Here is a 14,799-nt window from a genome sequence, read left to right as displayed (position 1 = left end):
CTTAATTGTTTGAGAATTCTGTCCCGTTTTCCTGCTGAGTGGGAAAAGTTAAAGAGTCAGGGAGTTGGGTAGAGGTCAGTCAGTCTCTGGAATGATTTTCTTACAGCCTTGAATTTAAAAAATTGCCAGTTCTGTTGCTAGGCAAACAGAGGGAACCTCTGTTTAAAAGACTGCCATGTTTAGTCCCATCCACTCACTTTTTAAAGATCTATTTATTTCCTTAGAAAGAGAAAGAGCGTGCGTGGGCATGGAGGGGAAGGGTAGAGTGATAGGAGGGGGAGTCCAAGCAGACTACTCGCTGAGCACGGAGCCCAACATGGGGCTCGATCCCACTACCCTGAGATCATGACCCAAGCGGAAACCAAGAGTTGGACACTCAACTGACTGTGCCACCTAGGCACCCCATTATCCACTAGTTTTTAAAAGCTGAAGTGTTAATAGATATAACCACCACCACAGCAAATCCAGTATGGAAGAGAAGTTTTATAGTTTATTTGCATTTATTGTGATAATAATAATCAGGGTATGTTTCATACTCATGAAGTCATCTGATTAGTTTGGCCTCACAGGGCATACCTTGGGGTCTTTGGACTTTTTTGTTTTTGGTTTCTTATAGAAACCAAACTGTAAAGTGTCTAGGAAGTTTATTTCCTGTAGATGGCAACCAAAAGATTTATCTTACCACATATTACATTAGGATGTGGTGAGTGAATCATAGTCTTGAATTATTCTCTGGAAGGGGGGAGTGAGGGGACAGCTTTTCATTTTTATGTTGATTGATTGTCTTAATGCAGAGCAGTACGCAGCCAAATATATTTATTTTTAAGGTATATTTATTTTTGACAATGTTACTTTTTAAAAAGATTTATTATTTATCTGAGAGAGAGAGAAAGTGGGGGCAGGGTAGGGGCAGAGGAAGAGGGAGGGAGAAACTCAAGCAGACTCCTCGTTGAGTGCAGAGCCTGACTCGGGGCTCGATCTCATGAACCCAAGATCAGAACTGAGCCAAAACCGAGAGTTGGACCCTTAACCGACTAGGCCATGTAGGCACTCCATTTGATGCTGTTACTTTTGATGCGGTGCACCTTTGAGCAATCTGTGTTGATTTAAATAAGAGCAGGAACACAAGCAGGGGAAGTGGGAGAGGGAGAAGCAGGCTTCCCGCTGAGCAGGGAGCCCGATGTGGGACTCAATCCCAGGACCCTGGGATCATGACCTGAGCCGAAGGCAGACACTTAACCATCTGAGCCACCCAGGCGCCCGATTTTATTTATTTTAAAGAGAGCACCAGTGCATGGGGGTGAAGGAGTTGGGTCGGGAGTGGGGGAGGGGCAGAGGCAGAGGAGGAGGGAGCAGACTCCACACTGAGCGCAGAGCCCTACATGGTGCTCCATCTGACAACCCTGAGATCATGACCTGAGCCGGAACCAAGAGTTAGACGCTAACTGACTGAGCCACCCAGGCGCCCCAAGTTCACGTATTTTTAGACTCCATAAAATTTACAGGTGAAAGTAGATTCACATACCCAGGATATTCCAAACATAAGTTTAACAATAACAATAATATATTAGTTTTTAAATTTATATTTATTTAAAATTAAATACAGGGCGCCTGGGTGGCTTAGTTGGTTAAGCGACTGCCTTCGGCTTAGGTCATGATCCTGGAGTCCCTGGATCGAGTCCCGCATCGGGCTCCCTGCTCGGCGAGGAGTCTGCTTCTCCCGCTGACCCTCCCCCCTCTCATGCTCTCTCTATCTCATTCTCTCTCAAATAAATGAATAAAATCTTTAAAAAATAAAATAAAATTAAATTAAATTAAATACAATTTGGGGCGCTTGGGTGGCTCAGTTGGTTAAGTGTCCAATTGTTGATTTCGGCTCAGGTCCTGATTCCTGGGATCGAGCACCGCTGCATAGGGTTCCCTGCTCAGTGGGAAGCCTGCTTCTCCCTCTGCTTCTGCCCCTCCCCTCAAATTTGTGCCCGTCCTCTCTCTCTCTGAAATAAATTAATTAAAAAAATAAATAAGATTAAATACAATTTAAAATTCTTCCTCAGGCATACTAGCAAATTAAAAGTGCTCAATTATTACTTGTGGCTGGTAGCTACCATATTGGACTGCAGAACTCCAGGGTGATCTACTTGGACTGTGTCGAGAGTTCTAGGTCATTTTTCATTTCGCCAGAGAAGAGTCTACCAATTTTCTGCCTCAAGGGTAATGGCCACCCAGGCTGCTGGGGTTCTCAGAAACTCTATAGGGGAAGGTGCTCGGTGTCTCAGTAGGTATTATGCATAGATTTTATGACAGGATTCCTACCCACAACTGTGCCTGGCATCTCAGAGATCCTTTATTACCTTCTTGTAAGAGTGAACTTGCAGATTTCTGCTGGAGTAAGGGAGGGTACTCTCTCAATTTTATGGGCCAGGAGGAGGGCTGGGGGAATGGAGAGTGGAAGGATCTACAGACTGAACTGCTTCTTTAACAGCTTCCAGCCAGTCCTCTTATTTTTAGGCTCACCCTCCTTCCAATCCCCATTTCCATAGGTACCTCAAGCTGCTACTTTTTGAGCCTTTTCGGGACCTTTAAATATAATTACAATTGATTACTGTCTTTTCCTACTTCTGGTTTAGGACTGAGTTTTCTTAGGTCTTTTGGGTTTACCACTAGTCTTTGTGTTTATTCCCCAGCTTCAAAATTTGGTTGCAGTTGTGCTTTTCTTGTTCTTCCCAACCTTATAGGCTCCTTCCTTCCATCATTGTTTTCTTTTCAAAAAATCTTTTCCTGTAGATTTAGAAGGGTTTCAAGAAGGAGAGAAATTAGGTGCTTTGTTCAGTTTACTGTCTTTTATCTAGTAGTTCCTATTAATCTGTATTCATAAGCAGATTTTGATATTTTAAAAAGATTTCATTTAGTATCTGTGCTTCTTTTCAGTATCTATATTTATAGTTAAAGGTTTTAGTGGAAGACTCAATAGGAGGGACAGGAAGATGAAGTATTTAGTGCCAGGAGGTTAGGAGAGTAAGGGTTTGGTTTGGGGGCAGAAGAGAATTGACAGCAGGCAAGGAGAATGGTGAGAATAGAATTAAGAGACAGGTAGGGTGCTTAGAGAACTTAATGACAAAAGCCTGGGCATCTGTGGTATAAGGCACAAATACAGCTCCAGTAGCATTTATCTTCCTGGATCCCACTATTTTTAGTCATTTGTACTTTTTATGATCTGGGAATTCTTGATCTTTATCTCAGAAGCCACAGCACAAGTAAGGATATAATTAAAACACTGAGTAAAGCTTACTGTTTGCAAGCACAGTATACATAGGATCTATAAGAAAAACACATTAACAGTAAGTAAATAATACACCCTCATTACACTCTAGCAGCAGATTACATTTCAGAAATTGAATTGAGCTTGCTCTTGGGGTGTTCTGTTAGGTTCTGAAACAGAATTTTGCCTATAGGGTGATTCGCTTTGCTGGTAGTTGCTACCCTCTGTTGGACATTTTGGAAAAGTGCAACTTTGATCCTGCATGCATCATTTTTGCTGTCCTTACCCAAACTGAGTGCTAAAGTGTGGATAATTTTTTTTTAAGTAATTAAATCTGTTTCTAGTAATGCACCAAGGAAAGCAAGGGAATGTGGTATCTTCCTTCTTATGAAAAGATATATTCACTTTTGTTTCTAAAGGCAAGAGTTAGTGGGCATTAAATGGGAACAAGGCAGAAGAATTTGGGGAATGCAAAGATTTTAGGCTTTGGAATCTGGAGACTAGAGTTCATACCCAGCTTGTTCCTGATCATGTGACCTCAGTGATTTACTCTACCTGTCTAGGCTTCAGTTTTTTGGGGTTTTTTTTCATTGACACATTGAATTGATTTGAGAGCTTTTTCAGGGCTTGGTATTTTAGGAAAGCAGCCCCAGATTGGGGTATCTGTTCATAGGAAATATAATAACTAAGTCTCAGTCTGAATGAACTTAGTCTGGAAAGGAGTAGAGGAGGCAGACAGTCAAGAGACAACTGTAATCCACAACTAGTGTGCTGTATGACAGACAACTACCTTTTACTGTGGAAACATAAGACGTACTTGTCCAATTAGAGTCCGTATCATCCTGCAGGGCCTGTTGGAGTTAGCCTTGAAAGCACAGTCTAGACTGAGGGAAGGAGCAGCCTGGAAAGTCTGGGGTGGTGAGACAGCATGATCTGTTTGTGGACCTGCAACTGGTTCAGGATGCGGAGAATATGATAGAGTTTGAGGTAGAGGGTTTGTGGCAGTTGGGAGCCGTTGAAAGGTTTGAAATGAGGAAATACCGTGGACAGTGTGGCATTTTAGAAAGATTACCCTTGGATACAGTATGGAGAATGGATTTGGTGTAGGGCAGACAGGACTGGAGGCAGGGATATCAGTTAAGCTTTTGCAGTGTCTAGCAGGAGATAATAATGGCATAAGCTTACGTAGTGGTGGTAGGGATAAGCAGAAGAGAAATGAAACTCTGTAGGCAGAAGGAACTGGTTGCTGGTTTCCTTTTCTTTAACTTAGCCTGCAGCTGTGAGCAATCCAACTGGCACTGATTCATTAGTCCCAAGTTCTGTTACCCACGTTACATCCATCCCAGAATTGTTAGGGTTGTTGCTTGTTCTGAAGGAGCAGTTTGAGTTTGGAGGAAAAGCTTCTGGAAGCAGTTGCTCTAGGTGCACATAAGTTTAACCTTGGCAGTGGTTATTAAATTTGTACATACTCATCCTTTTTGTAGCTTGTTTCCCCTGAGTGCCAGGTGACTAAGGGTAGTGACAAAAGGAACTGTTAGTCTCCTTCGGTGTTGCTGTCTGCTTCATCATCCTTCTGCCTTCACTCCCCAGTAAGCGGCACACACAAAGTAACTATAATTTCTATTGATGCTGAGCAAGGTTCTTATAGCTTCAGGTTTGTGATTAGCCCTCAGTCAGTGGAAGCTTGGCTTCCTCTGAACCATGGAGGGAAAAGTTAAGATTCACAATTTAACTGGATGTAACCGAACTCTGACATGGGGATCATGAACATAATGGTAGAGATTTTTCTTGTCCATAAAAAGGTTAGTAAAATAGCTTTGTGGCAGGGTCACAGCTAGTTTTTCATTAGTTGAGGAAGATTAGTCAAGAGGCATTTAGTATAGGGGCGCCTGGGTGGCTCAGTCATTAAGGGGCTGCCTTCGGCTCAGGTCACGATCCCAGGGTCCTGGGATCGAGCCCCGCATCGGGCTCCCTGCTCTTCGGGAGGCCTGCTTCTCCCTCTCCCACTCCCCTTGCTTGTGTTCCCTCTCTTGCTGTGTCTCTCTCTGTCAAATAAATAAATAAATAAAATCTTTAAAAATAAAAAAAAGGCATTTACTATATATACTCTTGTAAAAACATTAAGAGAAAGAAATATGGTTTAAAATTAAGTATTAGGACAAAGAATTCCTATTTTACCACCCCAGCTCGTTTTTTTTTAAGTACAGCGTGTGTACAGAAGAGAACATAAAACATAAAATTATTAAACCAAACATCCATGTAACCATCATCCATGTCAAGAAATAAAATATTGTGAGCCCCTCAGAAGCCCCTTTGTCCCCTTCTGCAGTCACAACTTGTCCACCCCAACTAAGCACAGTTTTGACATTTGTGATAATCATTCTGTTTATAATCTTACATCCTAAATAATATAGTTGACATGTTTTTAAACTGAAGATAAAGGAAATAACGTATTTAGTTTTAATGTTTGTGAGTAGCTGTAAGTTCATTTAATTTCTCTGTGTAATTGTTCCCCACTGTACATGGTACCAGGTTAACCATTCTACTCTTGCTGGCTCTTTGGATTGTTCTCTGTTTTAGATATTATTACAGTGTTGCTGCGAATATTCTTGTTACCCATATCCTGGTACATACATGCAAATTCCTGCAGGGTAGATTTATAGAAATTGATGTGTTGAGTTGTATATGTGCATATCTAACTTTACTAGATAATGCCATGCTGTTTTCCAAAGTGGCCATAGCAGTTTACATTACCGCTGACAGTGCGTGAGAGCTCCTGCTGCTCTCCGACCAGACAGGAAAAGGTTTGCCATTCGCCAGAGTGTGAAGCGGTATCTCATTGTATTTTTAGTTTGCATTTCCTTGTTTACTAGTGAAGTTGAGCATGTTTCATATGCATATTGGTCATCAGATTTAGAGTCTTCGCAGTTCTCTACTTGTTTTCCCCGCCAAAGAGTTGTATGTTAGTGACCTTAAAACTCCTTCATGCCCCTTACATAAGAGAATGTGCTAAGGAATAGTTTGCTGAAATCTTTAGCTTATAGAAAGTAGCTTAGATCCTTTCAACTTTTTCTTTTTTCCCCCCACCCCATCTGGTGTTGGGGAGGTTGCCTGGAATTTTACTGATCTATCTTCTTTTTCTTTTCCCTCCTTTTTCCTGTTTCCTAGACTCTGAAGCGGCTCATGGCAGATGAGGTAAGGAAATTTTGTTCAGCATGTGCATGTTCTAGCTCATTTCCTCCACTGTGATTCTTACCAGTTGTCATAACTTTGACTTGAAATGGTGATATTGATTCTATTATCAGAACCTCCCCAAAGCTTTTTCCTAACTCTTTGCTCTGTTTGGCCCATTGCATGCGTTCCCCTGGGACATTCATTGGCTTCTAAGGGTAGGCACGTTCTTTAAACTCATAACTGACTTGCAGTCTGAATGCTACTCACATCACTTGAAGTCCCACGGTGCTTGAAGATACTTACTGTTATTTTCAAACAGGTGGAGCTAACAAGCTGCAGCTTATTGGTGGCTCTTTGGTGTGAGCATCTGTACTTGAAGTTTGGGGAATGGTTCACAAGTCTTTGGTTGGCAGAGAGGCTGCATATATACCCCTGAAGTACACTGTATTCTTTGCAAAGGGGATTTTGAAGACTGTATATTGAACTTTTGCTGCCTCCATAACACAGAAGAAAGAAAAAGTTAATGGTTCCTGGTTTTAAGGCATTTACTTGTTTATTCTTTATGACTTACACCTACTAAATACTGTGGTCATACTCATCTCTGGAAGGGAGGGATCCTGTGACAGAAACAAATGACATTTTATTGAGCTAACTCTATACGTGAGGTGTTTTCAGTTCTGTATTGCTGGAGGGCTTAGAAGTGGCAGGAGAGCTCAAGAACAAGGTTTTCTCTTTGTACAAAGGTTTCAAATCTTAATACTTCAGTCCTCTTATCTTTGGATGAAGATGAGAGTACAGAGTCAGTATACAAAATTTAGATAAGAGATTTCTTGTTTTCATGTCAGAAGAATCTTGAAGTGCCCACAAACCACAGGAACCATGCAGGTGTAAGAAGTTAGAGAGTTGGGGGCGCCTGGGTGGCTCAGTCGTTAAGCGTCTGCCTTCGGCCCAGGTCATGATCCCGGGGTCCTGGGATCAAGTCCCACATCAGGCTCCCTGCTCCGTGGGAAGCCTGCTTCTCCCTCTCCCACTTCCCCTGCTTGTGTTCCTACTCTTGCTGTGTCTCTCTCTGTCAAATAAATAAATAAAATCTTTAAAAAAAAAAAAAGAAGTTAGAGAGTTGGCTACTTCATGTGTGGTTTGTTGTGTAAATGAAAATGGATCACTAATACTTTTTTTCTCTTTCTTAGCTGGAGAGATTTACCAGCATGAGAATTAAGAAGGAGAAGGAAAAGCCCAATTCTGCTCATAGAAATTCTTCTGCGTCATATGGGGATGACCCCACAGCACAGTCATTGCAAAATGTTTCAGATGATCAAGTTCTAGTACTCTTTGAACAGATGCTGGTAAGTTTCCCACCCCAAAACATTGCTTTTTTTCTGAAAATGCAATTATGGGCATGGTGGGCACTTTTGGGCATGATTCCCCCTTAATTAGCCCTTAATTACAAAGAATTTCAGCTTTAACAGAGAACTTCTTAGTAGTCCTATTAACAAAGGGACTAAATGTACAAGCACCTGTCTGTAAGATAGGAATTGATGAGTTAGGCTTGGACATATCTAATCAATGCCCACCTTGTTAATGTCCTTCTGCACAGCAATATGTTAGCCACAAAGACCTAAGGCGAGTGGACCAATTCGTGTGGTAGTGTGGAGACCACCTTTGGGTTAGCCAGTGTAGATAAAGTTTTAAAGCATTCTCAATCAATTGTATATGAAAAGAGCCTGAGGCATGGAAAGGCATCATTTGCCCAAGGTCTTCTATTTAGTGGTGAATCTGGAAAGAGAATTCTGATGCTATAATTCCTAGAAGACCTTTAAAGATTGTGGCTGAAGTCAGTTGAGTAATGAAGTACACAGGGATGTGACTTAATTTTCTGTCCTCCATGAAGGACACTGAGTGAGCAGGACACTCAGCAAATGTGCAGTAGTGCTAAGTCTTGGAAAGTTTTGAGTACGTGGTTCCGAGTTTTCCTAAGACCCCTCTATTGCCTGGATAGACGATTTCAGATTCAAACAGAGGCTAGCGGCAGCCCTAACTTAATTAAAAGCATGGGCTTAAAATTCCTAACACCGAACCTGGTATACAGTAAACACTCAGCCAGGACTGTTATTCTTTTTCATTATAGCTTTCAGTTTGTCTCTCAGTCCAAGTGCTGTAAGAGCCTAAGATCATCTCTTGGGCTTGGATTGCAAATGTACATGTGTTCAGGGCCAGGGAGGTGGCCGGAATAAGTTATGCCAGATAGCGGATGATGAAAAGGAGAAGGGACTGTGGTCAAATGCAGGAGGCCTTTGGGCTTTTCTGTTAGGAAGGCCAGCCACAATTCCATGCCAGTAGCTTTTATAGCACTCCAGTTGGAAATGCCCAGTAGTGCCAGATATTTCTGTTTTTCTAGAGAAGCCAGAAATCTTCAATTCTTGAAAAACAGTAATTGTTTAATAGTATCAACTATTACAGACAGCATTCAGATTTCACCAGTTGGGTCATTTTTTAAAAAACTCTTCATTCAAATCACAATTCCAGATAAGGTCCCTTGTACTACTGTTCTTTGAAGTTTTATTTCATCACAGGTTTTTGTCCCTCTCCTTTATCCTTGCTATCACTATAAAAAAATTATGGAGGAAACTGTTTGACCTATGGTTACCCACAATCTGAAATTTGATGATTAGATTGGATTAGATTAGAAATCTGTATCTTTATATAAAGTCTTCCAGATTTAAAATATTGAGCTAGCCAAGCAAAACGTACTGTGTCTTTGGCTCTGATTCAACCTGAAGGCCCCCACTTTGCAACTTCTGTGTTCAGTTAATCTGTAAAAGGAGAAAAAAAGCACCAGAAACTGAGTCAGAAAAACATTACAGTAGTTTTACTTTGGGGGCAGTGCTTCCTTCTCTCTCTCTCACAGACACACACACAGAGAAGAAATGAAATGTATCCATTTCCCCCCTTCCCTTTCCGCATTTCAAATATTTCGGACTTGCTGGGTTAAACTTGTGCTCACCGAGGCAGTGGGCTCAGACACGTGGCTATACATGTAATAGGCTCAAGTGGAGCCTTTTCCTCAATACCACACCCAAGTTACATCTGTGGAGGGGCTTTATCACAGGGTTTCTAGTTCTTTCTTCATGGGAAAGGAGTTTGTACAAGGACTGAGTTAACCAGTGATAATGGGTGTTTACACCCTAGAGTGGTGCAGATCTTGTGGGTTTGGATGATACCAGTCGTCCAGAAGAGATTTTTAAGATCATCCCAAGTACAAAAACATTGTGTGCTTTTGTATAATAAAAAATAAATCTTTCATCTAGCTTGAGTCCATTTTTGTTAGGAAAAACATTGTGTATAAAAGTGTCTGTAGGGGGCGCCTGGGTGGCTCAGTCGTTAAGTGTCTGCCTTCGGCTCAGGTCATGATCCCAGGGTCCTGGAATTGAGCCCCGCATCGGGCTCCCTGCTCCTCGGGAAGCCTGCTTCTCCCTCTCCCACTCCCTCTGCTTATGTTCCCTCTCTCGCTGTGTCTCTCTCTGTCAAATAGATAAATAAAATCTTAAAAAAAAAAAGTGTAGGAATTTATGCTAAAATGTTAACCATTAACATCCCTGAGGAATTTTCATAATCTGTTGTAATAGCTTAAATCTCAAGGGATCAGAAAAACTTACTGATTCAGTAAGCATTTAATGTGTTTAACTCTTGACTATACTAAATATTAAACTCTGAAAACTTGTAAGAAACTTGATGCAGTTTTGTTTTTATGCTCTTTTTTTTCTCCCCCTACTAGCTGGATATGAACCTGAACGAAGAGAAACAGCAACCTTTGAGGGAGAAGGACATTATCATCAAGAGGGAGATGGTGTCCCAATACTTACACACCTCTAAGGCTGTGAGTCCTGGGGCAGGTACCCATGCATGGGGGACTCTGCCCTTATCTTGGACCTGTTTGTTTTACCAGTTTTATAGAACATTTTATGTCTACATCAGTCTTATTTTATTTTGTCATATAAGCCTACTCCTGTTTTACTCTCATTCAAATTGCTGTTATTAACATACTTTTTGCCTGATTCAGTCTTCATGAGGTGTGTGTGGAGAATGGGATGGGAAATTCTGAGTCCCACAGAGTTGGGTGCTATGTATGATATGTGTCTGCCTTGATATTCAGAAGGTAATGACTAATGCTAGTCCACTTTATGTCTGGGTCCAATGTTGACTAATCTTTCCATATGCTCCCATCTAGGGCATGAGCCAGAAGGAGAGCTCTAGGTCTGCCATGATGTACATTCAAGAGCTGAGGTCAGGCCTGCGGGATATGCCTCTGCTTACCTGCCTGGAGTCCCTTCGTGTCTCCCTCAACAATAACCCTGTCAGGTGAGGATTCTGAGGTGGTAACAACAGTGCGAGCCCAAGGTTAGGTTTTGCTGGTGGATATTGAAAATCAGAGGAGCCAGGATGTATGAGAGTTTTGGATTGGGAGGAAAGAGTTGCCAGGGTAGAATTTGGGTGAATAAATACTGATTTGATTTGATTTGATATTGCATTGTCTCTGTCGATTCCTTACAGCTGGGTGCAAACATTTGGTGCTGAGGGCCTGGCCTCTTTATTGGACATCCTTAAACGACTCCATGATGAGAAAGAGGAGACTCCTGGGTGAGGACTTCCAACTTGACATCTTCCCGGTGACTTGGCTGTTTGCTCTATAGGAGAAAATGGCGTTAAAATGAGAAATTGTGGACCAGGAGAATATGCTGTTACTTGAGAACAGGGTTTGTCTTCGGGCAAACTAGAGGATGAGTGATGATTACAATACAGCAAAGGGAAGAGGAACACAGTGGATAACACAGGCTGTGGACCACATAAGATTGTGGGTCTCCCAGCATAGGTTCTTACCCAGTCTGGAAGTGGGGTTAGCATTCATCCAGAGCTCCCCTGGGACCTGTTCTGGGTTATATCCCATTCAGAAGTCTTATAATACCCTTGATGATTTTGGGACTAACTTCCTGACAATCTTCAGGGTTGGAATAGTTCTCAGGCTATCTTGGACTCTTAGGCTACCTTGAAGTCAGCCTGACCCATAGTGACTTCTCTACTTATTGGGATCTTTCCAAAACAAAACATAGGGCCTATACCTCCTGAATGGACAGGCTTGAAACCTTTGACGTAGTGAGGCAAGCAGTAATAGATGGGATATTATCCTGATCAAATTTAGCACTTAGAAACCTAGAGACGGGCGCCTGGGTGGCTCAGTCATTAAGCGGCTGCCTTCGGCTCAGGTCATGATCCCAGGGTCCTGGGATTGAGCCCCACATCAGGCTCCTTGCTCCGCGGGAAGCCTGCTTCTCCCTCTCCCACTCCCCCTGCTTGTGGTGTCTCTCTGTGTCAAAGAAATAAATAAATCTTTAAAAAGAAAGAAACCTAGAGGGAGTTAAACAGAAGATTTTAATGTAGTACTAAATTCTTGGATTGCAAGATTAACCAGAGGTCTGATGGTAGTGATCCCTCTCAACTACCTGTTTTTGCCAGTGTTTCAGGGCAAATTGCTGTGTGCTAGAATTCACTCAGCTACTAGTTGGGGATGTTCCGAAGACCTGTGTTTACAAGATTGAAAAGTCAAATGGGAGAGGGGTATACAATGAAGGGAATTCATGGAATATGTCTTCTACCACACAGGAGCTATGATAGCCGTAACAAGCATGAGATCATCCGTTGCTTGAAAGCATTTATGAACAACAAGGTGAGATTTTTCCCATTCTCATTCCAACCCTCATCATGACCCCTGTTCTTTCTTTTCTGTTGGCAAACTCCAAAAAGGACCTAGGGATATGAAGTTCAGGGCTTGTAGCTTTCCCTTTTAATATTAGAACTTTTTGATTGCCACATATGTATGTTTCTGTGGACCTTTTTTTCCAGTTCTGATGTCTGTTTCAGAAGGTAGGCTCACTTTCCTTCCTCATTTTATACTTTGTTTTGCTAATTTTTGAATTTCCTGATCTGTATTTATTGTTTGGGGAAGATTTATTTTCTGCATGTTCCTACTGTAGAATCAATGTACCTACCTTCTCTCCTTCCCTCCTTCCTTCCATTTAAACTCAGGGATCTCACAGTTGTTTGCTCCAGAGTGCAGATCTATCTTCCTCATTGTTACAATTTACTTACACCATTGGATGCGAGGGGCATTTAAAAGAAATATAAGAATCAAAGATTTTGGGCGCCTGGGTGGCTCAGTTGGTTAAGCGACTGCCTTCGGCTCAGGTCATGATCCTGGAGTCCCTGGATCGAGTCCCCCATCGGGCTCCCTGCTCGGCAGGGAGTCTGCTTCTCCCTCTGACCCTCCTCCCTCTCATGCTCTCTGTATCTCATTCTCTCTGTCTCAAATAAATAAATAAAATCTTTAAAAAAAAGAATCAAAGATTTTTATTCTTGAAGACCTAGAATTGTGTTGTATCTAATATAAAATTGTGTTGTATTTATATTCAGCTCTATTTAGCTATGCTGGGAAGAGGTCTACCCCTGTATTAGTTTATTATGGCTACTATAACAAAGTCCTACAAACTGTGTAGTAAACAACAGAAATTTATTGTCTCATAGTTCTTGGAGGCCCTAAATCCAAGATTAAGGTGTTGGTAGTATTGGGGCCTTCCGAGGGCTGTGAAGGAAAGTATGTTCCATGCCTCTCTCCTGGCTTCTGGTAGCTTGCTGTCAGTCTTTGGCATTCTGTGGCTTTTAGATGCCTCACCCCAGTGTCTGCCTTTGTGTTCACAAGGTGGTGTTCTTGTGTGCATGTCTGTGTCGACATGTTTCCTTGTTATAGGGACAACAGTCATATTGGATTAAGGGTCCACCCTACTCTAGTATGACCTTGTTGTAACTTAACTAATCACATCTGCCAATGACCCTATTTCCAAATAAGGTCAGATTCCAAGGTATTGGGGCTTAGGACTTCAACATAAGAATTTGGGGGGGACACCATTCAACCCATAACTACCCCTACCTTTGTCCTTGGTTAGATGTTGTCATCGTTAAGCCTCCCTTCTCTGTTCTTACCCTACCAGTTTGGAATCAAGACCATGCTGGACACAGAAGAAGGTATCCTGCTGCTGGTCAGAGCCATGGATCCGGCTGTTCCCAGCATGATGATTGATGCAGCTAAGCTGCTTTCTGCTCTTTGTATCTTACCACAGCCAGAGGACATGTATGTGACTGGGTTATAGCTCTTCTCCATTCTCTCTTTGACCACCTTCCCTAGTCTAGAGGAAAACTGAGTTGCTTGGGTGTCCACTTTGTCCTAAGTACTAGGTAAGACCAAGGCGTGAACACTGAATCGTCATGTTTAAGGACTGTGAGGTGTTTGGCGCAGTCCTCAGCATACTGGCAGTTATCAGAGGAGTAATCTGCAGGGTGTCTCCTAGAGCTCCGTTAATGTCTGTATCACCTAGGACAAGGGTTGCTTTTACTTTGTTTTTTCACTTCAGAAGTAACACAACTTTATTTTTTTAATTCAAACAATACAGAAACATATAAAGGAAAATTTAAGTAAATTAAGTAAATCCTTTTCTGCAAAGGCAACCAGTGTTAATGGCTTGGGTACAATCTTACAGATTTTTTTTTTCTAGCAGAGACAAATTGTATTTCCTGGATTCTAAGATACTTTGTCACTCCAAAAGGTGGAATGTTAGAACTAAGGGAAGATGGCTTATGTGCATAAAACAAATCACATGCATAGGATAGATTTTTATTGCTGTGGAGCAGTTTGATTTAATAAAAACTAAATCATTACCATTCATTTCTTTTCACCTTTTTTTTTTTTTTTTAATTCAAGTTATCTTGAACATCTTTCTAGGTCGGTACTTATAAAGGTCTACCTTATCTTTAGTGGCTATTTAACATTCCATAGTATGTATGTCCCGTAACTTATTTAACAATTTCCCCATTGCTAGACTTTTTAGGTGGACATTTTTTTTTCCTTAGCAGATTCTGGCCCCTGCTCTAGGTGATAAGAAGTTTTACTATTAATAATGAACGTTTTTGTACATATATTCTTTCACGTTTATGCATTTATGTTGGATACGTTTCTGGAAGTAAGCCAAATGTTATGTGCATTTAAAACTGATACTGTTATCTACCCCTCCAAAAGTTATATCCGTTTATACTCCATAGAACAGGTGTTCTAATTTGGTATCCATAGATAGGAGTCTAGGAATGGGTTTTAGGGAATACGTTTTTCTGATGAGATTGTCCTTAGCTTTCACCAGATTCTGACCCCAGCCCTAGGTGATGAGAATAAAGTTGGAAGTTTGGACAGTTGATAATGTTCTGTGTTCTAACTGATCTGTGCCCCTGTATAATCTGCCTATTGTGCCTGTCTGTGCCAGGGCACC

At 41.6% G+C, this 14,799-nt stretch overlaps 1 protein-coding gene across 2 annotated transcripts in view; it reads left to right on the top strand.

Annotated features, from left to right (window-relative positions):
• DIAPH1 (diaphanous related formin 1) overlaps positions 1-14,799 on the top strand; it is a 93,725-nt gene that overhangs the window by 18,431 nt on the left and 60,495 nt on the right. The window contains exons 2-8 of one of the 2 annotated variants that reach the window (XM_054511811.2): positions 6,428-6,454; positions 7,624-7,779; positions 10,209-10,310; positions 10,662-10,792; positions 10,985-11,071; positions 12,092-12,155; positions 13,474-13,613. In XM_054511811.2, coding sequence (XP_054367786.1) covers positions 6,428-6,454; positions 7,624-7,779; positions 10,209-10,310; positions 10,662-10,792; positions 10,985-11,071; positions 12,092-12,155; positions 13,474-13,613 — 707 coding nt within the window. The remainder of the gene's footprint in view (positions 1-6,427; positions 6,455-7,623; positions 7,780-10,208; positions 10,311-10,661; positions 10,793-10,984; positions 11,072-12,091; positions 12,156-13,473; positions 13,614-14,799) is intronic. The other variant, XM_045894082.3, reaches the window with a different exon arrangement.

Source organism: Mirounga angustirostris, unplaced genomic scaffold (assembly GCF_029215605.1).
Source record: "Mirounga angustirostris isolate CCGP_5_RB_7025 unplaced genomic scaffold, mMirAng1.0.hap1 SCAF_7, whole genome shotgun sequence".
In the NCBI taxonomy this organism is placed as follows: Eukaryota; Metazoa; Chordata; class Mammalia; order Carnivora; family Phocidae; genus Mirounga; species Mirounga angustirostris.
Note: the sequence above shows the minus strand (reverse complement) of the source record. Positions and strands in the feature narration are given on the sequence as shown.